At 36.0% G+C, this 27,851-nt stretch overlaps 3 protein-coding genes across 4 annotated transcripts in view; all 3 read right to left on the bottom strand.

Moving 5' to 3' along the window:
• LOC117325105 overlaps positions 1-10,892 on the bottom strand; it is an 18,545-nt gene extending 7,653 nt beyond the window's left edge. For both annotated transcript variants that reach the window (XM_033881049.1, XM_033881050.1), the window contains exons 1-9: positions 9,325-10,892; positions 7,860-7,935; positions 7,513-7,559; positions 7,064-7,142; positions 6,361-6,463; positions 4,866-4,927; positions 2,740-2,824; positions 2,399-2,451; positions 225-351 (exon numbers count right to left, since the gene is read on the bottom strand). In XM_033881049.1, the coding sequence (XP_033736940.1) occupies positions 225-351; positions 2,399-2,451; positions 2,740-2,824; positions 4,866-4,927; positions 6,361-6,463; positions 7,064-7,142; positions 7,513-7,559; positions 7,860-7,935; positions 9,325-10,673 (1,981 nt within the window). In that variant the 5' untranslated portion in view covers positions 10,674-10,892. The remainder of the gene's footprint in view (positions 1-224; positions 352-2,398; positions 2,452-2,739; positions 2,825-4,865; positions 4,928-6,360; positions 6,464-7,063; positions 7,143-7,512; positions 7,560-7,859; positions 7,936-9,324) is intronic.
• LOC117324865 lies at positions 10,758-12,750 on the bottom strand. Its single transcript, XM_033880693.1, has 2 exons — positions 10,947-12,750; positions 10,758-10,834 (listed from the first exon to the last, which is right to left on the bottom strand). The coding sequence occupies exons 1-2, from the start codon at positions 12,748-12,750 to the stop codon at positions 10,758-10,760; spliced, it is 1,881 nt and encodes a 626-aa protein (XP_033736584.1).
• LOC117325106 lies at positions 12,380-27,851 on the bottom strand. The gene is made up of 9 exons (XM_033881051.1): positions 27,827-27,851; positions 21,297-21,401; positions 19,869-19,941; positions 18,799-18,968; positions 17,527-17,601; positions 15,691-16,084; positions 15,128-15,289; positions 13,894-13,999; positions 12,380-13,331 (listed from the first exon to the last, which is right to left on the bottom strand). Exons 5-9 carry the CDS (start codon positions 17,527-17,529, stop codon positions 13,280-13,282), a joined length of 717 nt encoding a protein of 238 aa, XP_033736942.1. The 5' UTR covers positions 17,530-17,601; positions 18,799-18,968; positions 19,869-19,941; positions 21,297-21,401; positions 27,827-27,851; the 3' UTR covers positions 12,380-13,279.

The following is a 27,851-nucleotide window of genomic DNA, read 5'->3' as shown; positions in this document are numbered from 1 at the left end:
CAACTGCTCTGGACCTCAAAACTTTTTGTGTCTTTCTTGTTTGACCCTAACCTTGAATGTACATCATTGTGATGAAAAAGTATATGGAAAACTTTCAAAAGCATTCTATCCCAAAGATGACCTTAGACTGTTTAGTAACCTCTAACCCAGTCGCCTCATGTCTGGTAAACTAAAAAACTTATTTTTAACTACAATATTGTTCACCCATCAAACAAATCTATTACCTTTAAAATCAGAACTAAACAGTCTTCTGGGTCTTAGGTGGGACATTTCTAATGTGTCTGTCAGATCCAAGCCAGCACTGAGATTGTTTCTAAACACATCATCGTCATCGCCACTTTCAAGCATACAGTGTCAGTGTTAAGGATGTCTAAGTATTAGGTTAAACATGTAAAACAGGATTTGTAGTTAAGCCTACAACAGGACATCATTGGTAAACATCAGTAGACTTGTTACTTTCTTTACATAATACAACCATCAATAAAGGAATCAAATGTGGGTTACAGATGATGACAACAGGAACAAGAGCCCCAGATGGCCAGTATCTCTCACCTGGTTGGATTTGATCAAATGTCAAAAAATGTTCATGTTCAATTTGTTAATAGCTTTATTTGTTGGTGTCAAAAAATGCTATAATATAGTTGGGGAAGGGATATCAACTGCTTCAAAGATAAACCCAGAAACAATGTCCAGACTCTCTAGCGGTGTGAAAAGACCCCAGGGATTGTTTTTACAACATGATTGTGTTAAAAGAAATTAAGTCCCTTGGGATGGGGAAAGATCTCTGGGCCTGTTTGTACATCAGGATTGTGTTTATCTCTTTATGTCCAGCAATGCTATATATGGTAATGTGGTGGGGATCTAAATGGTTTCAAAGATATATTAAAACAAGGGCCCGTTGGAGGGCCACAACATACGCCCATCGAAATATTTGACACTTGGAAGGGGGTAGTTTCACAGGTTGTAATGCTTTAAAATGAAGTATCATTGTTGGAAAGTTGGAAGGAGATATTGATACACATAATGGTGTGTAGTTGAAACCGAAGGGCAACTTTAAATGATGAGATGTATATATGTTGCAAATATGGGAAACCTTGGTTTAGACACAACACAAAAATTAGTTCACATGTTCATATACAGAATATACAGAGCCTGGGTCGGGTAGAATTGAAGTTATGGTCCGGATAAGTAAAATCATCAAAGGGCAATAACTCCGCTAATAAGGGTGTAAGGGGCATAATTTTGGTGTGTGACACTCCGGCTCATCTAGATATATTTGTGTTAAGTATGGAGAACTCAACACCATATGTTCAAAGGGGAATAACTCCACAAATAAGGGGGTAAGGGGCATGATTTTGGTATGCGACACTCCGGCTCATCAAGATGTATATTTGTGTCAGGTATGGAGAGCCTGGGTCGAGTAGTACTGGAGATATGGTCCGGATAAGTAAAATCATCAAAGGGGAATAACTCTGCAAATACGGGGGTAAGGGGCATGATTTTGGTATGCGACACTCCGGCTCATCAATATGTATATTTGTGTCAAGTATGGAGAGCCTGGGTTGATTAGTACTGGAGATATGGTCCGGACACCATATGTGCTCGAAGTAAAATCATCAAAGGGGAATAACTCCACAAATAAAGGGGTAAGGGGCATGATTTTTGTATGCGACACTCCGGCTCATCAATATGTATATTTGTGTCAAGTATGGAGAGCCTGGGTCGAGTAGTACTGGAGATATGGTCCGGACACCATATGTGCCCGAAGTAAAATCATCAAAGGGGAATAACTCCACAAATAAGGGGGTAAGGGGCATGATTTTGGTATGCGACACTCCGGCTCATAAAGATGTATATTTGTGTCAAGTATGGAGAGCCTGGGTCGAGTAGTACTGGAGATATGGTCCGGACACCATATGTGCCCGAAGTAAAATCATCAAAGGGGAATAACTCCACAAATAAGGGGGTAAGGGGCATGATTTTGGTATGCGACACTCTGGCTCATAAAGATGTATATTTGTGTCAAGTATGGAGAGCCTGGGTCAAGTAGTACTGGAGATATGGTCCGGACACCATATGTGCCCGAAGTAAAATCATCAAAGGGGAATAACTCCACAAATAAGGGGGTAAGGGGCATGATTTTGGTATGCGACACTCCGGCTCATAAAGATGTATACTTGTGTCAAGTATGGAGAGCCTGGGACGAGCAGTATTAGAGTTATGGTCCGGACACCATATGTGCCCACCCGCCCGCCCGCCAACATGATAACATAATACGTCCGGTCTTTCGTCGGGCGTATAAAAATTAAGTCCCGTCCCTAGGGTTGGGAAAAGACCCCAGGACACATGTCACCTTATACTTCCTCTCTATCGAAGTTGGTAACATTCAAAAGGATATCTCATATTTTCTCTTTAATGATGATCTGGAAGGTCTCATTTCTGTTGAATATCCTGAAAGCCATCAAATGAGTATTTTCACAATTGTTCAATCTCAATATTTATATATACCAGAGTATGACAGTATGAATTATTTAGCAGATAAATCAGAAAAATGTTTCAATTTCATCTTTTGAAAAAACAACTATAACATTACCAAATCACATTCACCTCCAAATTGCAATTGACTTGTAAATTATCTTGTATACCCAACATAATAAATCTTGTCCATTTACTACTTTTACTTTATTCATTCCATAATAATGAAATATTGAGATCAGACAAAGGAATCTGTAATGCTACCTGATATCAATCCTGAGAGGTCCATGCCCTTTGTTTGCTGCAATAACATGCTACTTCTGCTTCTGTTACATTTTTCTTTTCGTTCCTGTAATATATTAAACAAGAATTACTCGTAATTATATGTGTTGCCTATTCCACTTGGTCAATATCATAAACATTTCACGACGGTACTCAAGGATATATTTGAAGAGATTAATGAAATTCAAAAAATTTTCTTCTCAGCCCAGAAATTTGAGGTTTTTACCCAAAAAATACAAAAATCGTAGAATTGTTAGTAAAGAGAGTATTGCATTCAGATATACGCGTGTAAATGTACATCCCACGATACACCTATAACCTAAGTTTGGTTGCACTAGCTTTTATAGTTTGTCAGAAACAGCCTAATATGCAAGAGCTAAACACAAACCTTAATGTTTATTTTTTCCCAAAGTCCAGTTGAGATTTTTACCCCCAAAATGGCAGTTATGCAGAAATCAATGAAATATTTTTGATGTGGTAGCTGGCTCTACTTTATAGCAATAGCAGTCACGGCCTTTTATAAGCCTATGTTCCCTTCTTGGCCTGATATGCTTCATCTATTATTGATGTTTTGTTGGCGTAGCTTTGTCATGCAAGAAACAGAGTTAAAACGCAAAACTTTAACATTGCTGACACCGCTATCAGTAAAGCAACACCTATATGTTGTGCCTTTCTGATATCCATCAAAGGCGACAGACAAGAGCGTATTAGAACAACATAAACAAGAAATTATTAGAACAACCAGTACTAATACACTTCCCCTCATTCAGAGACATTTGTCGCAATAACCCAATGACAAAGCATATTATCTGTAGGTGATAAAAGTATACTGAAACTTTCATTAAGATATCTTTTACAGTTTACAAATTATTACATGGACAAGAAATTACATGTATTATTGGAAAAATAAACACTTATTTTACCTTTCAAAAATCATAATGATCCAACAACAGAGCATTCACTTCATCAGTGGGTGATAAAGGTATAAAGCAAGATATGGCCTGTGGAAAAATTCACACTTACTTGACTTTTAACCTTGGTCAAGGTTGCAATGAGAATCTTATTATGAATCATAATTGTTTATAGGAAGATCTTTTCCAGAAAATCAACAGTTGGTGCTTACAGTATTAGGCATTACCATGTGTAGCTATAGATGCAAGACTTTGTGTCCTTTTTTCCACAGTCCATTTTTATTATTTGAAAAAAAAAAAAAAAAAAAAAAAATAATCTGATGAATAGTAATTGAGTTGGTGTATATTGTCAGGAAATCAATTTTCTAGTCCAAGTTTGTGACCTTGGTATTTTTACTCGGAAAGCAATCTTAAGCAAGCACTTTAATTGTGAAAGAAAGGATCGGAGTAAACGTTGATTGCCACAATAGATCTCCTTTTATTCTGCAGTAGTTTTGTTCTAATAAAAAAATCATTACGGCTACCTTAATCTTTAATCATATGAGAGGCAAGTATTGAGTTTGAGTTTCTAATTAAATTAATCTAAGGTACATAATGTCTATTTTAAGCAAGAGCTACCTTGGCATTTTGCACTGAACATGACTTCAAATCATTGGGACATTGCTTGCAATATGACTAAGTGATCCAATGAGAGGACCGAGTTATTCAGCTCATAAGAGCGAGGTAACAAGGTTGTAATGTAAAGCTGAGTGACTGTTGATAGCCTATTAAAGTCTCCAAGGTTTACTGTAACACTGCTAGGTACATTTCAATTCTTAGAGATCATGGAAACTGTCTAAAATATCAAAATGGACTATGTTTGTCTTCAAAAATATCCAAAATCAGTAAATGATTAAATTATAGGGTTAGTGTACTTGTCCTTGTCTTTTATATTTGATTATACTAAATGAGACTTTTTGATTTTTTTCTCCTGGATTTTCACACTGTTTGTCCTGATCATCACCTAAGAACCTTATAATTTGTAGAAGGATGAAACATGCAATAGTATGGTTGCACAATCTTACTTTTTATTAGGTATATACAGTATAAATATAAATCAATAAATTAATATGTGAAGATGGCAAAAGTAATTTGAGCACTCTTTAATTACATTCAGTAAGATGAGATAATGTAATGAGGGAGGTACTCGGATTATACCTGCAGAGGCTGAATCTGTAAATCATCTGAATGTAAACTCTCCTCTTGGCTACCTTCAATATCTGAAAAGTAATAAACTAAATGAAATGTTACCAAATACAATGCTATAGTTCAATGTTCTCCATATAGTCATAATCGTACCTAAAACAAGAGGCTCAATGGGCCTGCATTACTCACCTAGTCTTCATTTCTTTGATAATTCTTTGCCATTCATTAATCAAAACTTATTTCAAACTTATTCTAGTCCTTTCAGTTGATCAGAAGAAGCTCTTTATGTTTTAACAAATTTGACCATTGTGACCTTGAATATGGGTCAGTCCTTTCTTTTCACAAACTTTGTAGGGGGTAAAGCTTCCTGTGGTAAGGGGGACATGGTTATTATGGTTTTTCTTTCCAGAATTATTTTTATTAGCGTAGTCCCAGGCAGGTAAGTTGCCATATTTGATAACTAATATTTCATGTGTCCCTAATACCAAGAACACACCTGCACAACACCTCTCAATAAGAAAACAATAGAGATTGTTCATTGTAAACAATGATGTTGTCAATGTGCTGTCGGACTGATTAAATTTATGATAAATGTTACCACATTGAAAACCCATTGAATTTTTTTTCTTGAATTCTATAAGGAAGAGATACTTGATGACATGTGAGTTTTTGATGTGATACTCAGATGCTTCCCTGAACTCAATAAAAAATGCTTTCCTGCATTGACTGAGGGTCATGTAAGTGTCACTTACTGAGCATTTCTACAACAAGCCGGAATATTATTACTGATGTTTATGAAGGCACGCCAACGTATGTTTTTATTGGAAGTTTGACAAATTATGACAATTGGAGTAACACTAATATTTTACATTCATAAGTTCAATTGAATGTAACATTACAACAGTTTCAGTTTTCTAAAGAGATTAAAGAAAAGGAGAAATTTGCTGCTGTTGTACCAGGAGTTGCAGTTCATCGTACTACTGTACTGAATGCGTCCATGAAGTGAAAGTTCACACTCAGAGAATCAGTAATGACCTTTTAACTGGAGGTGTCATCGATAATTTCACACTAAGGCTATCTTTTATTGGTTCAAGTTGGCAAATTGCAGGCACAAAATTCATGAGATTTCCCTCAATTTTTTGGTCTGAACATTACATTGGTACAGACTTTATTTCAGCCATTACAAGGTGATTTTAAATGGAAAAGTTTGTATAACTTTTGCATTGTAAAGAAAAAGATCAAACCATATCAAAACAAACACTACATGTACATGTAAAATACTACATGTATAATGCATTGCTTCAGCAGGTAACATTGGCAATAATATTATAACTTGAAATAATTCCTTAAATGTGCTATCTTCCAGGAATTGCATTGGTCAAATGACCCTGATTTTAAGTACATTCCAGTGAGTGGTAGTTTGAATATCAATACACAATCAGGTATTAGTTTTTGTAGTCCCCTATTGATAACAGAAATGGAACAATTCAGCATAACATATACTTACCACTGCAAGGTAGTGTCATTGGGGTTTTGATGCTACATATCTCCACTTGATCTTCAGGATCATAAGTGACAAACTTAGGTGTCCTGGGATCATTAGTGCTATTCTGTGAAAACACAGTACGATCACTTATAGTGAAAATATACCAACAGATTCCAGCAGGATCTTGGCACCCACCAATGATGACTTTTATTGGTAACGTAAGACTGATTCTGAGTCTTAATGACTTCTTTTACTGATTAGAATGCTCTAAAATTTATTCAACAGTTTTAAAATCTGTCCATTAAAGTGAGAATGATATTCAACCTATTGATAAAAAAATAGTTTAATATCTGTCCATTAAAGTGAGAATGATATTCAATCTATTGATTAAAATTGCAAAGTGTAAAAAGAAAATTTGTCTTAATGATGGAAGACATAGTCCAGAGCACTACATATTCTCTCTATGTGATAAATAGTCTCAAGGTAGTGGCATGGTTTAGTGTATCCCACTACATCTCTATGTAATCAAGTGACTAACATTCAATATCTATATAATCGAATGTCTTACACTCCATCTATCTGTGATCAAATGTCTCTTTTTGGTGGCTGCAATAGGTGTTATAATTCAAAGTTCACAAAATTTTGATTTTGTTGAGGGAAAATTTGTCAAATGTTTGTTAGGTTAAGTGTGGGATTGCATAATAAAGCACAGAATGTATCTTACAAGTCCACAGTCATTTTTTCTGCATGCTTGATTCTCTTTTCTGCTATTTGCATTATCCAATGCTCTGTTTGTTTCTTTTCTACAAATCATGGGAAAGGAACAAAAAATAAGTACATGTATTACACAAAATATTAGGTCAGTTGTATCTTTATAAGAAGTCAGAACATTGTGAATGATCAAAAGATCAATATATTTTCATACATGCAATCAACTACAACAATGTAATGGTGGCAAGGGGCAGTAAGTATCTGGAAACTGGAAAATATGCTAATGGACAGATGGATGACAATACCATACCATTTAACAGTAAATTCTCCAGAGATAAACATATAAAAAGTATTTATAACTGATGACCAGTTAATTCCAATTAAGCAGTCACTTTGATCTCTGTAATTAAATACAGAAATATTGATCCAGTTACACAGACAACAGGACACTTATACCAGTACCTTGACTTCTCTATAGGTACATTCTCGTCCGACTCTCCAACTATACTCTGAAATACAGAGACATCAGCAATTAGGTGATGTATCTTTACTTTGTATGATGTATCATTTCACTTAACAGGAGGAAGACAATTAAATCACATACAATAAATATAGTTCAAAAGATACCTCCAATCAATACATTCAATACTTAGCAAGTCCCTCTAATTGATATCCAAACCATTAATCTAAAGTGAGATATAGAGTACTTCACCACCAGGGAAGATGATAAAACAGCTTACACTAACAATTAACCTAGTTTGCCATACACAGGTAGCTAACCATCAGAGTAGAACACTAAATACACTTACCTTACAAAACAGGTTGAATTTTGTAATAATGCTATTTTCAGGTGGCAACTTCTCATCCAGGTTAACATCATCAGATCTACAATGGTAATGACAATAGTATAGTATGAGGTAAACCGGTTAGCAAAGAGGTCCAAAAGACCTGCATTTTTCATTTAATGTTACATCTGTTTACTTATTCAAAATGACTGTATTTCAAATCAAAAGATATTGTCCTGGTAATATTCACTGGAAGCCAACAATTAAAAATTTATAAATGCCAAAGACGCATATATTCTTTTATCAAAATCCATCAAACAGACATGGGTTACACTTCATTATGCCCCCCCCCCCCCCCCCCCCCCCCCCCTTCATGGCGGGGGGTATAATTATGATATTGGATAAAATATTTGAACTGTCAAACAAGAGTAATGCAAGGGGAGGAATAATTAACACCTGTCCCATGACAAAAAGAAATAAATTATTGTATCAAGTGAAAACAAATATTGAAATGCAAGATAGTCTAATCACAAAGTCATTCAGAAAGTACAATTTCATGTCAAAGTCTACAGAGTTTGAAAGAATTTGATGAAAACTGAGGATGAGGATCTACAAAGGTAAAACTGCAAAGGCAACAACTTTTGCAAAATAGTTGACATGATTGTAGGTACTTGTATGACTGGCAGTATGCACACATTGTTGTGCAATCAACAACAACTGGACAAAATCGCAAAATTTGTTGCATGTTATTGTGCGCATAGCCATAACAATCTGTATTGCACAACCAATCTAAGTATCTGTCAATTACTCATGCAATCAGTCATAGCCTTCTGCAAACAATTGCACAAATGATGATGTGCAATTGATCACCCAATCAATTACAATACTTGTGTATCAACATAAGTTTTTCACTAGATCTCACCAAATGTAAGGTGGTACCACAACCAGATACACAACCATTTGTTAGGGAGAACAACTTGTAGCATGACCATGCAGTCATACAGTTACTTTACATGCAACCATACAAATGGTCGCACGACCATGAGAAATGTACATACATTCACCTATCTATCACCTGCAATCACCTACAACTGAAGACAAGTTTTGAACATGACCAAAGACTTTCCCTGCAACAAAGTTTTATTCATACTATCACCCATGACCTTAGCTTACAATCATACAACCTGTGTATGACTTGCCTGCAATTCCAAAACAATTCAGACAAAGGCAGGTAGTATCCTACTTGTATCCTGGTGTGACATTAAACCCTTCTAAGTTTCAAAGAAATTGGTTAAAATGTTAAAGGAGATCTTTGGACAAAAGTAGTCAAATCAAATTCCATTCGAAACATAACTACATGTAAGTTTCAAAGAGATCAGTTGAAAAATGAAGGGGATCTCTGGACAAACAAATGTTTACACCTGATGGATGGAAGCGATAGTAAAACACATCAATCAGGGCATTAACAAATTTCTTGTGACAGCATTACCTGCATAATTGATCATCTGAGACTTCTGAGTCAACGGTTTCAATTTCTTCTATAAATGTTCCCTTTCTTGTGTTAGGCCCCTGAAAGGAATTTCTTCTCTTTCTTTCTTCAGTTTTTGGTTTCATTTTCTGTTTTCTTTCAAATTGAGTGTTACAATCAGCATTGACCTTGAAACCTTCCAATCGTGCTGTCTTTTGTTGATTACTTTGATGCTTATGATGTTTGAAGCAAGGGAGTTGATTATTTTCTCCTAGAATTCTTGGAACACCTACAACTTCATCAAGAGTGATTTCACAGTGTGGAATTTTCAATGGACTAGAAGAATCACCTTTAGAAAGACAAAGTTCATCATCATGAATATACTCTTCATTTTCATTTGAATCTTGACAGGTACTCCCATTGCTTTTCCTTCCTAAAAATCTGGCCATCAATCTATCGACATTTTTACTAGTCATTTTTTTTTTGTGAAGCTCCTTTAGATTTTTTTGTATTTTGTTAGAGGATTTTTTTGGAAGACATGAAGGTGCTCGACCCTTTAAATAAACTGAATCTCGTCCAGCATCAGTATCATTCATACCATCAACAAATTTTCCTTGGTGTTTTGATGAGTTTTTCTTTTTGCCTTTGTCATTACTTTGCTTTGAGGCTATAAACATATTGTTATCAACTAATTTAGAAGCAGGCTTTGGATTCTCTTTGAATGTTGATTCATCCATGATATTTTTACAAACAAACATTTTCTTTTTTAATGATGACGTATCACTGTTACCGAGTTGTGCCCGAACTCCATATTTTCCTTGTTTACCATTTGACTTGGCCTCATGTCTTTGCTTGCTATAACTTTTTGATCTTGTAGAAGATCTCTCACATTCCTGCTCAAAATCATATGGATCCCCAGCAACATCTCTTCCTGGTGGTATATCTATTCTATCTGTAGAAGAGTATGACATTGCCAAATATACCCGATTATTACTGTTACCATATTCTAACTCACAAGACTTTTTCTTCTGAACACCTGATGCAGACACACAAGCACTCTGTACGTCATGCCTCTCATATATTGAAGATCCTGATCTTTCTTTGAAGAATTTCCTCTGACTTAAAGACCGGATGGTATTCCCTTGTGATAGATTTGTGTTAAACAGTGAAAGTGAATTATCATCTGAACAACTCAATTCCTCATTCTCTTCATCGCGAGTCTGTTTTTGTCTGTCATTTGCAGGATTCAATCTACGTTCCTTGCTTTTGTGACTGATTTGTTCCGTCTCTGAAATGTTATGCTCCATCTCACAACAATCTATAGAAGAATGCTGTATCTTCATTTCTTCCGTCATCAAAACTCTCCACATTTCGATCCTCTGTAGGTGGAGATACTGGTATTTCTGCAGTAAGTTTCTGCATTCTTTTTGCTGGCTTCATGATTGTAGGTGTTTTCAACATTTCTTTGTCTCTATTTCCAGGAAATTTTCTGCTGTCCAAAGCTCCTTCATCACTCTCCGGGTGAAAGGAGCTGTGCATCACTTCTATCTCATTGTCATTCTGAGATTCTTTGTTAGATTCCTCAAGCGTACTCTGTGTGGCAGTGTTTTTCCTCTGTCTATTTGACCTTGTTTTCCTAGTACTTTGTTCTAATGAGTTGGTGTCAGCTGTAGTTTCCAGAGTTATGTCACTCCTCTCGCTAAGTCTTGCTTTCCTTGAGTTTTGAATACGAGTCTTATTTGCTTGTTTATTGTCACTTTGTCCCTTTTCTAAATTCACAATCTCAGACTTCGTTGATTTCCTCTCCTTTGCTTCTGTTTTCTTTATAGCATTTTTGCCAGCTAAAACATCTGCATTTTGTATGTCATCCTCACATTCACTTTGAACATCACTATCACATTCATTCACTTTCTTCTTCCTGCTCATGACAGATTTTTCCTTCATTTGATGTTTTGTTTTGGATAACTGCTGTGAATCTTCTCTCAATTGAGATGCCTTCCTTTTTGGTCTCCCAGACTTGCCTTTGGTATCTTTTGAAAAACATTCTTTCTTTTGTGCCAACACGGTCAGTTGATCACTTTGTCTATCATTTTCAAAACTGCCATTCTGCTCTGTGGTATCCCCATCATGCTTATTCTTTTCAGTAAATTGTTCCTTGTCTTTGGTACTAGTAGTATTAACCTTTTCTAAATCTCCCACACAACCTTTGTTTCTGTCTTTGTTGCTGCAATCTATAGATGAAAGAATTTCATTTGCTCCATCAAAATTTGCAACACTTGCCTCCAGATTATCTAATGGTGTTGATACCACTACTTGTCTGGTCTTACGTGATTTCAAAACTGTTTTATCTTTATTCCTAGATTTTCTATCGTCAATGAGTCCTCCATCATTTTCAGAATTTAATGAGCTTTTTATTACTTCTATTTCTTTGTCAGTCTGAGATTCTGTATCAGATTCCTCAGCATATGTTTTATTGTTGGCTGTTCTCCTCGGTCTGTTTGACCTTATTTTTCTAGTACTCTTATCTGATGTGTTGATAGCAGATTCTTGAGCTGTTTTTCTTCTCTGGCATAATTTTGACTTTCTATTTTCTGTTCGTGGAAATGGTTGATTAGTTACAACCTCTTCATCACAAGTCACTTTGGTGTTTAATTCCTTGTTCTCAGGTGTGTTTGACTTTTTGTCCTTTGTTCCAGATTTTTTTTCAAGAATCATGACACCGTCATTTTTTTGCTGTATATCTTTATCAGTTTCACTATGAACATCAACCTCACATTCAACAAACATATCAGTCTTACAAGAATTTGCCATTTTTCCTGCATCAAAAGACCTCTTCATCCGATCCACTTCATCAAAATCATAAACATCTAAATCAGGGTTTGTTAAAGTGTTCTTCCTTGCTTGTGATTTCCTTTGGTTGATATTCTTTTTTGACTGTTCAGTTTGTTCTTTATTTTTGTCCTTTTCAGAGATTGTTGAAGCAATATCCATCGAATCATCATTGAGCTCCTGAATATCAGAAGGTAATACTGTTTTTGTTTGTTCAATTGCTGTTTTGTCTTCTTCAGCTTTGCTTGAATTGCTCAATTTCTTTTTCCGCCTTCCTCGTCCAAATGTTACACTGACATTCATGTTTTCAATCATTCCATCTTCAATGTTATCTTTAAGAATGTCTGAGTTGGAATTCCTGGTCATTGTTTTATTTGTTGTATTTTCTTTGCTCACTCTTTTGGATATTTTTTCCTTGGAATTTTCATTGTCAGTAACACTTTTATTTGTTCTTAAATCTTGGTTTACAGGTGCATTAACAATTGCTGTTGTTAATGCAACAAATTCTGTTGAGTTGGAATTTTGTCCGCTATCAATGTTTTCAAAAGGACAAGAACTTTGTATCACATCAAGTTCAATATCATTAAGAATCTTGTGATCAGGTGCAGTATTATTCATTTTTAAGTCTTTCCCTCTTTTGGATTTCAAGTTTTTCTTTGTGCACATTTGTTTCCTTGCTTTGATGCTTGTAGAGCTTTCTTTCCTCTTTCTTTTGGTATTGTCTACATCTGTAATAGACTGATGATCACTGCCCTTTTACTGTTGACTCATTTGAATTTTTGCCACCAGAGCCTTTTGTAGAACATTGGAGATTTTTATTAGATTCCTCTGAGAAAGGTATTCCATCATTTTCCATTGAATAGATTTCTTTGCATGTATCTTCATTTATAAGACTGTCTTGTGAATTACATGCTAAGTCTTCTTTGGCATCTTCAAATCCTGTAGACTCCTTTTCAGCACTTTCCTGTCTATTACAATCTGGCTCGTTTCCTTGAAATTATCCTGATTTATATTCATCATTTTTCTAGCTTTTGATTGTTTTGAAGCACTTTCATTTGAGATGTTTTTGGGTTTAGAATTACCAACAATTTCAGAATTGGAGATGCTACTAACTGAAGAACCACTCTTGGCTTTCCCTTGTCTCTTATCACAGGGTCTGCTTTTTCTGAACAATGTTTGCCTCACAGTTTATATTGGTCCTAGAATAACAATGAAATTGATTATGATATATCAATAAAATATGTTAATCAATATCTATATTCATTATTAAATGTTAGAGTTGTTCTCACAGTCTACAAAATTTTAACTACTTCTGTATAAATCTGAAATTAAAGCCTAGAGCAGCCTATAATAACCAATGGTAGTTTAAACCTTAACTATAGAATAGTATATATACATGTATACTAGCCTAATAATGAATTTTGTTCTTTGTTCTTTCATTACTGCAATACAAAAATCTGTTCATTATATTGGAAATAGTTAACAACAGGAATGAATTACCATATTTTCACTTTATTCTATATCTAAAGAAATCATATATGCATGTAATGAGATCTTATTTTGCATAACGTTTCAACAGATTGTATGTCTAAAATATAAATCCTGAAAAAGAGAAGTGAGTTTACATAGGACCTAAACCAGATATAATCCCCATAATTCCCAATTAGAAGCAATATCACCAATTCATTACTGATTCAGCATTGCCAATTTGAAATGAATCAAATTATGAAGGAAACTGTTTAGATAACCAAATCAACTAACCCGTGTTTCGCAGATACTTTCATGCTGTCAACTTTTCCTTGACATGAATCAGAGGTGAAAACCAATTTCTTTTCCTTTCCTGGTACAGCTTTCATAGCAAGGTTTTCTTCAAAAAGAAACAAGTAATATGACGGTTTTGTAATACTGTGAATTCATCCTAATGAATATGAATCTTGCCAATATGAAGTACAGTAAATTGTGTACATACAAACATCCAACAGACAACATACCATTAGCACTGCTCACCCACACTGTGAAATGCCATGTACCACTTATGGTGGGATTCAACAAAAGACCCATGGGCTTTAAAGGTCACCTGAGTTTTGATAAATTATCGCAAATTCGATTCCCATGAACCTGCATTTGAGGTCAATGTCGTTCACCCCAAAAGTTTCTAAGTGTGCTGGTTCTCAGGAAGAAGACGTTTAAAAGATGTTACCATATTTGACCCCCAGAACTTGATTGAAGGTCAAAGTGATTCATCTGAAGAAACTTTGTAGCCTTTTGTACTAGCAAACAAGGCAAATATCAGGCCTCTGGGCCTCTTGGTTATCAAGAAGAAGTCGTTAAAAGGTTTTAGCAGTTTTAATCTCTGTGAAGGTCATCTATTTGAATAAACTTGGTAGTCCTTCATCTGTGCATGCTATAGATTAAATACCTGTTCTATGGGCCACTCAGTTAGCAAGAAGTCCTTTAAAGATTTTAGCCTATTTGACCCCTTTGACCTTGAATGAAGGTCAAGGTCATCCATTTGAACAAACTTGGTAGCCCTTCATCCATGCATGCTACAGACCCTATACAAGGTCCCTGGGTCTTTCGGTTATTGAGAGGAAGTTGAAAATTTAAATTGTTTATGACGCATGACGGACGCTGCTGGACAAAGGCGATTGTAATAGGTCAACCAAGACTTTGTCTCGAGTGACCAAAAATGCTTCTGCTAATTGGACACATTGTCTCTATCTGCCAAGAAAAAAAATCAGAAATACCTATTCCATACCTCAAGGGTCTAAATCAGATGAGACGATAAATGTGCCAGATAATAATATAGGAAGGTGAAAAGTTTCTGGAGCAATCCCAAGTGGCCCTCAGAATCCTTCTGTAGTTGTATCCTTTTATAATCTGAATCTGTACATGGAAATTACTTCCTGGGAGATTAATCTCATGTTTCTGACAGCACATTTGTCTTACACTTTTAATATTTAGGATATTTTGTTAATGAATGAAACATATTAACCTCGATATTCAGAATATTTTGCTGAAGTTTTCACTGTAGCCAGTTTCTTTTTCAAAGTCTTCTTGCTCTTTGTACCTTCATTTGGAGTCAAAACGACTACAGGAGTTTTTACTTTCACCTTTGCTTGACCTTGTATGGTTGGAGTTTTTGGGGTAGATATTCCTACAAAAAAATGTGATTGATTGCCTTAAATCCATTTAAAATGTGACAAACTAATATTTTCATAACTTTTATCATTTCCTGGCAATGATGAATTATTCTCATGTATAAAAAGAAAATGTTAACCTGCATATTATGGCAAATTTTATTCATCAATTGTGATTTTATCAGGAAAACATACAAAGACTTGAGAAATAACTACTGTGTCAATCATATTGAAAACATATTGGTGAAAGACACTAATATTGATGACAAATGTGAAGTTTAATTTCAGAAAAACAACCATTGATGAATAAGAAATTTTATATGCTGCTTTATAATCAATATAAGCAGACAGCCATGACCATCAGCATCACTTTATAAGCAATTAATGCATGATTAACATTTATCCAATTTAATTTTACCTGCAGATTTTGGATTAGCTGTTTTCAATGACTTTTGAATTCCAAGATTAACACATGATACTGGCTCTGACACCTTAGATAGCACAGGACTATGTTGTTCATCAGAGAGTGATGCACTTTCAAGATTATCATCTGCACACATCCCCTCCTCTGGTTCAGAAGTGTTTCCCATTCCTTGTGCTTGGAAAGACTGCATATATTTCATAGCAATGGCTTGGACTGGTTCCACAGTAGAGTTCTGGGAACTGTCTACGAGTACAACAGGTGCACATGGTACAGATACTTTCACCCTGCTAGGATTTGCAGGCATCGTGAACTTTGATGGACAAGTCTGGTCTGTCAAACGGTTTTGTAAACTTCCAATTTCTTCATCCAGTTCATCATAGTTACTGTCCTTTTAAAACATAAATCTCTTAACTTTGATTTGTTTTAGAGTACAACAATATGGTAATATTACAACACAGTATTCACACTGCCTATTACTTTATTAATATGATTAAGGAAAATTCATGACAAAATACCATTAATACTTTCAAGAAGTATCAAAGTATTAACTGTAAAACTTTAAAAGTGATATGTTATATAAGAGGCTCATGAGTCTTAATAGTCCCATGTGTTCTTAAATATATACAGATTAGTTGATATTTTTGTTTTTAAATCAAGAATTTAACACATTTGACCAATATTCAAGTGAATAAACTTTTCAGTTTGTTATCCATGCATGTCACTGTCCCAAGATCATGATCCTGGGCTTCTTGGTTATTGAAATGAAGTTGCTTTAAAGATTTTAACACATTTGAACAAGTTTGGTAGCCTTGAATATTATCGCTCTTCTGGCCCAATGTCATGACTCCAGGCCTCTTGGTTATTGAGAAAAAGTCATTTAAGATTTTACACATTTGACCCCTGTGACCTTGAACATACATCAAGGTCACTCATTGGAACAATTTTAATTGCCCTTCATATCCCGAGAATGCTATTGGCTCAATAGTATGACTCTGGGCCTCTTGGTCATTGAGAAGAAGTAAACAATATAAATTGTTTTACACTGCCTATGACGCACTAATGCAAACAAAAGGCAATTGTAATAGGCCATTATTTTGAGACTTCATTTCTGGTGACCTTAAAATAATTTACATATATTTATATTACTGTCATTTTTTTTCAGTATCAGGCCTTCTAAGCTAACAAGGGGACCAAGGGCCTTAACAGCCATCTGACTCTAAAAATCGCTGTACTATTGTAGTATACATACTCAGTAGCAAGTATAGAAGTGGTACGGCTGGCCATGGTGGCCATCTTCTATTTCGAACTGACCAGAAAAATAACAACACTTGGTCAGGTCCATCTCAGGATCATTTCAGAAAAAAGTAACAGCTGAATCCCACTGTTGGAACTTAAGAGGTGTTGTTCAGTAAAACCATGATTGCACAATCATGTTACAAAATGGCCGCTGCCGCTGCCATGTAAAGTTTTTACGAGGCCGAAAAAATAACAACACTTTGTTGGCTCCCTTCCTTAATAATCCTACCAATTTTCAGTTCAATGGTATCAGTGGAACTGGAGAAGATTAAGATGTGTTTTTCAAGATGGTGGCCATCTTGGAATTCGGATTGAACCAAAAAATAACAACACTTGATCAGGACCATTTAAGGCAAGTTTGAGTTCTGTCCCACTGTTTGCAACTTGAGAAGAAGTAAAAGTTCATGCACAGCTCCTCCTGTAGGTCAACCTGACCCTTTGGGTCAGATGACCTAAAAATACAGGTTGTATTATTGAAACAACTTAGGATTAAAACAAAAATTTGATCAAATTTGATAACATTTAGATACAAACCATTTCAAAATCAGGACTGTCTCTTGCCCTAACACACACAGAATTGGTAGGTAAAGAAACCTTTGGCTTCAACAACTGTCAAATAAATGAAGTAATACTTTACTTTAATTACAAGAGGCTCAGAGTACCTGTAACACTCAGCTAGGTATTTCAGTGGTTAAACCAAATCACTCCTAGCTAAGTGTATTATAAATACTTTCCCAGTCCAGGACGTGCTTCTCAATATCATGCATTACAATTAACAGTTTCCGTTAACTTACACTTAGTTTTCTGGTTATATACTATAATGTGAAATTTGTTTCCTTCCACCTCCATGTTTGCAGAGCTATGGTAATGTTTTAGCTTTGATATATTTATACATTAATTACTTCACCTACAAATATCAAGGGCCATTGTAAGAGATCCACATTGTCACTGACCTTTGCACCCAAATTACCTTTTTCTTTAAATGTAATTATCGATGACAGTATGTATTTTTGTGTACTGAACATCTTGACCAAATTTCCTGTTAATCAGTCAATAGTTACTCAAGTTAACAGCTGAGAACTGAATTTCATTTCTACAGCAGAAGGATTCTAAAGAATTTGCTATATTTACCCTACTGGGCCCCACCCCTCCTGCCCCAGAGTACATAGATCCACTTTTTATACAAATTGATCTCTGGTCACCAAAGGCTGCTTCAGACCAAATTGGGAGAGAATCCTGGCATTCCTACGGAAGAAGAATTTTAAAGCATTGGCTATATTTTCCCCTTAGGGACCTGCTCCTACGGCCCCAGAGGGCAAAAGCCCACCATTCGCGCCTGGGGGTGCAGCCACTAATCTAGATCTCCATTCGCGCCTGGGGGTGCAGCCACTAATCTAGATCTCTATGTTCTAGTGATGTTCCATGTTGAATTTGGTCAAATTTGGCTCAGCAGTTTTGAAGAAGATTAAAATGTATAAATTCATAATTACTGGGATAGATTTTGCAGACTTTGTAGAGTACTGTGGCCTCTATGGAGAGCTGGACATTTCTTGCAGCTTTGCTAAGAGGGTACTTAGTCTTCAATAGTTTTACAGTTTCTATGATTTTAACAGCCCACCACCAGATAATGTTGACAAAAATCTGTTAGAAAGTCTGTTTGAGTTTTACTTCATTCAGTACAGTGTACAATCAGATATACTGGTGTTTTGTTTTGACTGACCTGCTTCATTATCAACAATCCAAATCATAACTAAAACTGTTCAGCAATTTTAAAGTTTCAGGTTTAAATATTTGAAAAACAAATACCTGTATGAACCTTTTTTCATTGCCAAATGTTTGTACAGCAGCCTCTTCTATTCTCAATGCTCCCTCAAATGTAAATGTCACTATCTTACCAGAGACACCTGTTTGACTCGGATACAAAGTTGGAATCGGATTGACAAGCTCAACATCAAGATAATGATAGTCTTTTTCTGCTGCAAATTAAAAAAAAAAACAAAAAAACAACTAAATACAAGAATGGTCTGGCTCCCATCCTTGACATGCTTCACAATGACAGTTTAATAAAAATTTCTTATAACAAGAATTCCATGGAAGTGGATGTATTGTCTGTGCAGAAAGTTAGGTGGCTACAAAAGTTATTGCACGCCTTGACATTTGACTCGGTGAAAAACAATCCCATGCAAGCATTTGTGCTACATTTGTAAGGAAGATCTGCATGACGTTTGAGTTTGATTGGCCCAAATGAACCTTGGAGTTATCGGACCGAAACAAATTTTCTATTGCAGTTAATGTGATCTTGACCTTTGACCTTTGGACCTGAAATGCAATCCCAAGCCAGCACTTGTGGTAATGAAGATCTGCATGAAGTTCAAGTTTGATGCAGCTCAAGGAAACTTGAGTTCTTGCACGGAAACCTCTGTGCGGATGTAGCCGCTACAGTGATACCTATTTAGTTATTATGCCTGCTTTTCACAGGCCACACAAAAACAATTAAGAAAACGTTAGTCATGTTAAAATATTTTTAAACACACATTTTCATCACCACCACTTGAAAATGTAAATGGAGCTAAACTCTTCATCCTAACTCAGTGAAGGCAGAAGAAATATAGGCTGGTAAACTACATTTGATGAATAGATATAATATTTTATAAATCCTGCAGATGCATCCATATACAAACTTTTGTGACTATTGAAATTTTTTTATTTTAGTTTTAGATCGACCTAAATACAAGAATCAAAGTTATAGTCAGGAAGAGGCAAATCTGTGTCACAATACCAGGTACATATCTGGAAATACATGTATTAAGTTGCATGGATTACAGACTTTAAACAAAAAGAGTAACACAGCCAAAGTTTTTAAGATATGTACTTACCAGTAATTTTGTATCGTTGCACATCTGACTGCCATATAGACAAAGTTTCCCAAGACCCATCTTCAGAAAGATCCTGTTGATAGAAGGAAACACTATCAGCACAAGAAGAAGTAGTAACCATCTTAAAGCCAGTGATTTTAAGCATTAGTAATTCACAAGAGACCCAATGGGCCTGTATTGTACACCTGGTTCTACAGCAACTTTGTAGTTGATTTAGGTCATTTCTGCAAATACTATTCTGATTACCACAGGGTTCATACGGATTATGTCAAACCGAATTCAAGGCCTTTTCAAGGCTTTGTCAATGTCTTAATCAAATATCCAAGGCCTATTTTACCCGTCATCCAAGTCATCTTGAGTGGTAACAAGAGAACAAAAAGCAACTTATAACTGGGTTTCACTTATCCTAATGAAACTTTAATATTCAAGGATTTTTCAAGGCTGTAGACCAATTTTCAAGGTTTTTCAAAGCCAAAAATGAAATTCAAGGCTTTCTCATGGCCCGTGCTAACCGTGTACCAATATATTCAAATATCAGAATAGGCTAGGTTTTCATTCCAGCATACTATTGGCCTAATATCTGGTCTAAGATTCTCTTTGCTATCAAGAAGTCATTGTTTAAAGATTTAAACATCTCTGTACCTCTTGCAATTTGTTATCGAGAATAAGTTGTTTAAATACTATAGTCTATTTGATCCTAATGACCTTGAATGTTTAGATCATTCATTTGAACAAACGTGGTAGCCCTTCATCCATGCATGCTACAGGCCCAATATCAAGTTCCTTGGCCTCTTGGTTAATAAGAAGTTGTTTAAAGATTTAAGCCTATTTGACCCCTGTGAACTTGAATGTGGTTCAAGGCCATTTGTTTAAACAAACTTGGAAGCCCTTTGCTCCCTGGGACTCTTGGTTATTCAGAAGGAGTTCATTTCGTTTGGGGGACATAAATATGGAACAGTAGCCATTGTATCACCAACTAAAAATATACCATAGTCATTGTATCAAACAATTGATTTAAGCCTTTTTGACCCCCGTGACTCGGAATGTAGGTCAAGGTCATTCACTTGAACACATTTGGTAGCTCTTCCCTCATGCATGCTACTGAGCCAATATCAACTCCCTGGGACTGGTTAATGAGAAGCAGTTGTTTAAAGATTTTGGTCTATTTGACCTGTGACCTTGAATGAAGGCCAAGGTTATTCATTTGAACAAACTTGGTAGCCCTTTACCCCAGCACGCTACAGGCCCAATATTAGGTTTCTTTGCGTTTTGATTATTGAGAAGAAGTTGTTTAAATGGAAAAGTTGATGCCAGACAGACGGGACGGACGGGACGGACAGGAGGGACTGGACGGACGCTGTGCCACGGCATAAGCTCACTTGCCGTTTGAGCAGGTGAGCTAAAAGCTACTGCACCAGTACTTTTTACCTCAAAGTATGCACTGCAATCTTCACAAAAAATTGTAATCCTGTTACTTCCAAAATTGAAATCCACCCAAAAAGCATCATAGCCTGGATCATTCGGTTTTCTGAGCTGAAAATAAAATAACTTATTTTGAATTTAAACAGGAAATTTACATAGTCAGTATTTATTTACCTGTAATTACAATATTTTCTTTGTTTAAGATAACAAGAAGCCTATGGTCCTTTCTAGTCACTTGAGTTCTGATATGTATACGTTTGCTTATTTTCAACAAACTTCAACTTTGTAGCCCTTCATCCCGGCATGCCATTGGCCTAATATTGTTACCCTAGGCCTCTTGGTTAATGAGTTGTTTAAAAGATTTGATCAAATTTGGACTCTTGGTTATTGAAAATAAGCTCAGTTTGTATATTTTAGCACATTTGAAAGTAGTTCAAAATAATTCCTTGGATCAAATTTTCTGGTCTTTATGCCAGCATGCCACTGGTCGAATATCATGACCCTGGGTGGATATTTGTAAGACTCATTCATTTGTAATTAGTCATTTAGTCATGCAAATAGATTTTACCAACATGATTTCTTTTGTCATAAAATAACTACCAATTAATGGCCCACAAACTCCATTCCATTTAAAATACCAAACACAGTACAGATTTATCCAGAGATTACAATCAATATAAACAGTGAATCATACTGGTGTAACAATTAACCTCGTCATTTTTTCTTTTTTAATGTATAAGTGAAATTTATCAGCAACTAGCTAGTGATGTATATTGAAAGAGGTTTGGTTTTGGTTTGGTTTTATTTGTTTAACGTCCTATCAACAGCTAAGGTCATTTAAGGATGACCCCCCCCCCCCCCCCTGCGATATGCATGGCAGTGTGGTGAGTGAGTATGTGTGTTTTGGGAGGCTGCGGTATGTTTGTGTTAAGTCTCCTTGTGATAGGCCGGAACTTTTGCCGATTTATAGTGCTACCTCATGTGATTGTGAAGCATACCCAGCAGGACACCTCACCCGGTCACATTATACTGACAACAGGCGAACCAGTCGTCCCACTCCTAATATGCTGAGCGCTAAGCAGGAGTAGCAACTACCATTTTAAAGACTCTGGTATGTCTCGGCCAGGGTACAGAACCCAATTAAGCCTTCCTCACAGAGGCGAATGCTCAACTAAAGCCAAAAGTGAGGCATTGTCAAGGTAGACATTAGGAAGAAGAAAGTTGTTAAGAAAGAGAAAAGATAACATTCCCAAATTTAGGCGCCTCTTAGGATCATGCAAATTATTGAAAGAGTAGAACTACTAATATAGAAAGAAATGTCATCATTTATTGTTAATTCAGTTTCATAATAAATAACTATTCAAATTACAATTTTTCTCTCATATCTCGCCATGTTGGATAGAGTTTGCCAATGTAAGATAGCTTTGTAAGAAAAATCTATCTTACATATTATTTCACTATCTGAGTTCAAGGGAAACACCTCTTATAATGTAGTAATGAGAGTAATCTGCGTTTAAGGGAAACAACTTTTATGTCTCATGCTTGTGTACACACCTTGATTTTCAGCTCAATGGCACCAGTAGAACTGGAGAAGAAGTTTAAAATGTGTTTTTCAAGACGGTGGCCATCAAGGATTTCAGACCAACCCAAAAAATAGTTTAAAATGTGAACCGTCTGCATTGTTGGCATTTCCAAAAGATCAAAGGAAATGATTAAACAGCAAATGTTACCGAAAAACTAAAGATATCAAAAATATTGAATGATAAATTGCATTGATCTATGAAAGATATTTTTTAAATGGAAAAAGGAAAAGTTTCTAAAAATGTATGAACTTTGACCCTTTGTTAGTTTTTTTGTAAGAAATATTTTGAAGTAACATATAGTAGAAAAAGTAAGCCCAAAATAAGTTCTAAAAGTATTACAGTAAGTGGAAGCTGTTAAATCAATTGTTTTCATGTTATACCTGTTCAAATGTTTTAAGCTATGATGTCATGGTGGCCATCTTGGATTTAGAATGGACCAGAAAAAACAACAACACTTGGTCAGGACTATCTCAGAATCATTTTGGAAAGATTTAGCTCAATCCCACTTCATCTATAGTGGAAAAAGTAAGATTTTTTTTTGTATTGTCAGCATGTCAAAAGGTCAAAAGAAATTTTCAAAATGGCGTAGTGTACTCAAAACAGTGAGCATCACAGAACAAGAGATCCCAGAGGGATCTTGGCGCCCACCATTGAATGATCTTCATAGGTTCCATGTCAGATTGATCTTTTCTCTACTTTTCCCTTCATTTTACTAATCTGTGCAAATTGAGACATCCCTCCAGTACTTTTCAAACAAGGGAATCCTAGCTATATAAGAAATTTGAGATTTAACGATAATGGCTGTTTGTTTGCCAGGTTGTTTTCAGGACAGACTGGTCCAAAAATGCAATACAAGGGACCAAGGGGAACCTACTTATGAAATTTGAGAAAGATCCATTCAGTACTTTCTCAGAAATAGCGATAACAAACTTCAATTGTCAAAATCCAAGATGGCGGTCTGTCGGCCATGTTGTTTTCCAATTTATCTCAAAATGCAATAAGCATAACAAGGCACCAAGGGGAACCTCCATATGAAATTTGAGAAAGATCCCTTCAGTACTTTCTCAGAAATAGCGATAACAAACTTCAATTGTCGAAATCCAAGATAGCTGCCTGTCGGCCATGTTAATTTCAGATTGGTCTCAAAATGCAATATGCAAAACTAGGCACCAAGGGAAACTTACATATGAAATTTGAGAAAGATCCCTTAAATACTTTCTCAGAAATAGTGATAACAAACTTCAATTGTCAAAATCCAAGATGGCTGCCTGTCGGCCATGTTATTTTCAGATTGGTCTCAAAACGCAATATGCATAACTAGGCACCAAGGGAAACTTACATATGAAATTTGAGAAAGATCCCTTAAATACTTTCTCAGAAATAGTGATAACAAACTTCAATTGTCAAAATCCAAGATGGCTGCCTGTCGGCCATGTTGTTTTCGGATTGGTCTCAAAACGCAATATGCATAACTAGGCACCAAGGGAAACCTACATATGAAATTTCAGAAAGATCCATTCAGTACTTTCTCAGAAATAGCGATAACAAACTTCAATTGTCAAAATCCAAGATGGCTGCCTGTCGGCCATGTTGTTTTCCGATTGGTCTCAAAACGCAATATGCATAACTAGGCACCAAGGGAAACTTACATATGAAATTTGAGAAAGATCCCTTAAATACTTTCTCAGAAATAGTGATAACAAACTTCAATTGTCAAAATCCAAGATGGCTGCCTGTCGGCCATGTTGTTTTCGGATTGGTCTCAAAACGCAATATGCATAACTAGGCACCAAGGGAAACCTACATATGAAATTTCAGAAAGATCCATTCAGTACTTTCTCAGAAATAGCGATAACAAACTTCAATTGTCAAAATCCAAGATGGCTGCCTGTCGGCCATGTTGTTATCCGATTGGTCTCAAAACGCAATATGCATAACTAGGCACCAAGGGGAACCTTCATATGAAATTTAAGAAAGATCCCTTCAGTACTTTCTCAGAAATAGCGATAATAAACTTCAATTGTCAAAATCCAAGATGCCTGCCTGTCGGCCATGTTGTTTTCCGATTGGTCTCAAAACGCAATATGCATAACTAGGCACCAAGGGAAACCTGCATATGAAATTTGAGAAAGATCCCTTCAGTACTTTCTGAGAAATAGCGATAACAAGAATTGTTTACGGACGGAGGGACGGACGGACGGACGGACGGACGGACGAGCGGACGGCCGGACCACGGACCACGGACGTAGGGCGATTTGAATAGCCCACCATCTGATGATGGTGGGCTAAAAAGTGAAGATACCAAATTCATTGTGATGACATACTGCGTCGATTACAAAAAAGAGTTTTTCAACTAGAACTGTCACCAGGATGGCTGACTAATACCCCCGCAATCTACACGAGTCAATGGTGAATTGGAACTGTTAATTAGAGGCCAACTAAGATAACCCAGTAATAAAGTGACCAGTTGCCAAAGCAACCATAATTTTGAGAAAAAGAAAGTGAGATACACATCTGCACATGGTCCTCTATATTTGTGTGAAGTTTCATTGAAATCAGCCCTTCGGTTTAGGAGGAGTTGTCCGGACAAACTTAAAGTTATGGTTCTTATCAGAAAAAATGTTTATAGTGACCAGTTGCCATAGCAACCATAATTTTGAGAAAAAGAAAGTGAGATGCACATGGTCCTCTATATTTGTGTGAAGTTTCATTGAAATCGGCCCTTCGGTTTAGGAGGAGTTGTCCGGACAAACTTTAAAGTTATGGTTCTTATCAGAAAACCTGTTCATAGTGACCAGTTGCCATAGCAACCATAATTTTGAGAAAAAGAAAGTGAGATGCACATGGTCCTCTATATTTGTGTGAAGTTTCATTGAAATCGGCCCTTCGGTTTAGGAGGAGTTGTCCGGACAAACTTAAAAGTTATGGTTCTTATCAGAAAACCTGTTCATAGTGACCAGTTGCCATAGCAACCATAATTTTGAGAAAAAGAAAGTGGCATGCACATCTACACATGGTCCTCTATATTTGTGTGAAGTTTCATTGGAATCGGCCCATCGGTTTAGGAGGAGTTGTCCGGACAAAATGCATCTACAGACAGATGGACGGACGGACAACCTGATTCCAGTATACCCCCCTAATTTTGTTGCGGGGGTATAAAAATATTGAAAAATAAAGTTGTTTAAAAACTTGTGAACTTTGACCCATTAGCAACATAGGATGGGAAAAAGTTAGCCCCGGAGATGTTCTACAAATAATATAATTGCATAAACTCTGTAAATGTTTTTTTAGTTATGGCCATTTCAAACTTTTTAAGTATGATGCCATGACAACAAATTGGATTCTTGACCTATTTGATTTTGTTGTTGTCACCCCTTTCACTCATATCACATAACAGAAACAAGCCCTAATGATAGGATGTTGAATGAAAGCCATAAATAAATGTTTTTAACAAAAATGATAGGATGTTGAATGAAAGCTATAAATAAATGTTTTTAACAAAACGTCAAACACCAATAAAGGTTCAGTCTACTCTAGGTGTAATTGGACTTATCCTAGTTTGTACATGTAGACGTTTTTGACTGTAGGATTAACAAACATTTGGTAAAAATGACACCCCTCGATGTTCATGTAAGAAATATTTAATGGTAACACAAACTCTATGTTAATGTTATTTATGTACAGCAGCCAATAAAACTGATCCTATGTCACAGAAAAGAATGAAAACTCGAATCGAATCACTGTTCACTGGTTCATAACTGTTTGCTGGTTCATACATAAAGTTGATCACCGACACATCAAAAGTCAGTCAAGTTACGACAATTTTTGGCGAATTATACATTCATTCATCACTGAACCACAAAAGGAATGAAATTTTTGTGCAAACTTACATTTTCCCAAAAATTAGTATGATCTTTCAGTATATCAGAAGTATTTTGGGTAAAAACCTCCAATAAAAAAATTGATAAAAGAGGCCCAGAGGGCCTATATCACCCACCTGGTTGGATTTGACCAATTGTCAAAATATTTTCATGTTCAATTTGTTAAAAAGCTTTATTTGTTAATGTCTTAAAACAATATATATAGTTATGGGGAAGGTACCTCAACTGCTTCAAAGATAAGATGTCAGCCCTACCATTTGTTCAATTTTGATTGGCATATCCAGTTAAATACGAGCGACATCCATTGTTTAGTTTCAGAGAAAATGTCGTTTATATCAATTCAGCCAAATTGACCAATTTTGGCCCTGCCCCTCAGACCCCCAGGGGGGTCAGCCCCACCATTTGTACAATTTTGAATCCCAACCCCATAGTGATGCTACCAGGCCAATAGGAGCAATATCCATTGCTTGGTTTCAGAGAAGAAGTCATTTACATCAATTTAGCCAAATTGAACCCTTTTGACCCCGCCCCTAAGACCCCCGGGGGGTCCGCCCAACCATTTGTACACTTTTGAGTCCCCAACCCATACGAATGCTTCTGACCAAATTTGGTCAAATTCCAACCTGCGGTTATGAAGGAGAACTCAATTGTTGACGGACGACGGACACCACAGTATGGCATATGCTCACCTTGGTCCTTTGGACCAGGTGAGCTAAAAATGAAGAAAATTGATGGCCCCGAGACATTTTTACCAGAAATTTGGAAGTGATATAAGAGAAAAAGACTCTTTCATTATGTATGTTGGATAGAAGTATTTTACCCACATGGGTAAGTCTTGGATTTCACCATTATTTTTTTACCATCGGACGGAATATCCATCTGCTACATAACACATATGAAAGAGTCCTATAATCTTATTTCTTTTTAGATTAACCTCTCAGACCAATCTGAATTTCTTTTTAGATGATATATCAGACCAATTAGAAGTGATCAATTCATGATTAATACTCAGCATTTATTGAAATAGAAATTAGGCAGTTGAAATGACCATGTAATATAATGTCATGCATACCTCTCTATCTCCAAGAAAGGCAGAA

This window comes from Pecten maximus, chromosome 4 (assembly GCF_902652985.1).
Source record: "Pecten maximus chromosome 4, xPecMax1.1, whole genome shotgun sequence".
Classification (NCBI taxonomy): Eukaryota; Metazoa; Mollusca; class Bivalvia; order Pectinida; family Pectinidae; genus Pecten; species Pecten maximus.
Note: the sequence above shows the minus strand (reverse complement) of the source record. Positions and strands in the feature narration are given on the sequence as shown.

Bases quoted from the DNA above. Each gene is read 5' to 3' on its own strand.
- LOC117324865 (XM_033880693.1), bottom strand. From the start codon at position 12,750: ATGAATAATACTGCACCTGATCACAAGATTCTTAATGATATTGAACTT. The intron at 10,835-10,946 runs GTACTAGGAAAA...AGTGATGCACAG, and splicing joins CACCAACTCATTAGAACAAA to CTCCTTTCACCCGGAGAGTG.
- LOC117325106 (XM_033881051.1), bottom strand. The intron at 15,290-15,690 runs GTAAAATTAAAT...ATTTTTTTGTAG, and splicing joins AGCTAATCCAAAATCTGCAG to GAATATCTACCCCAAAAACT. The intron at 14,000-15,127 runs GTTAATATGTTT...TTCTTTTTGAAG, and splicing joins AAAATATTCTGAATATCGAG to AAAACCTTGCTATGAAAGCT.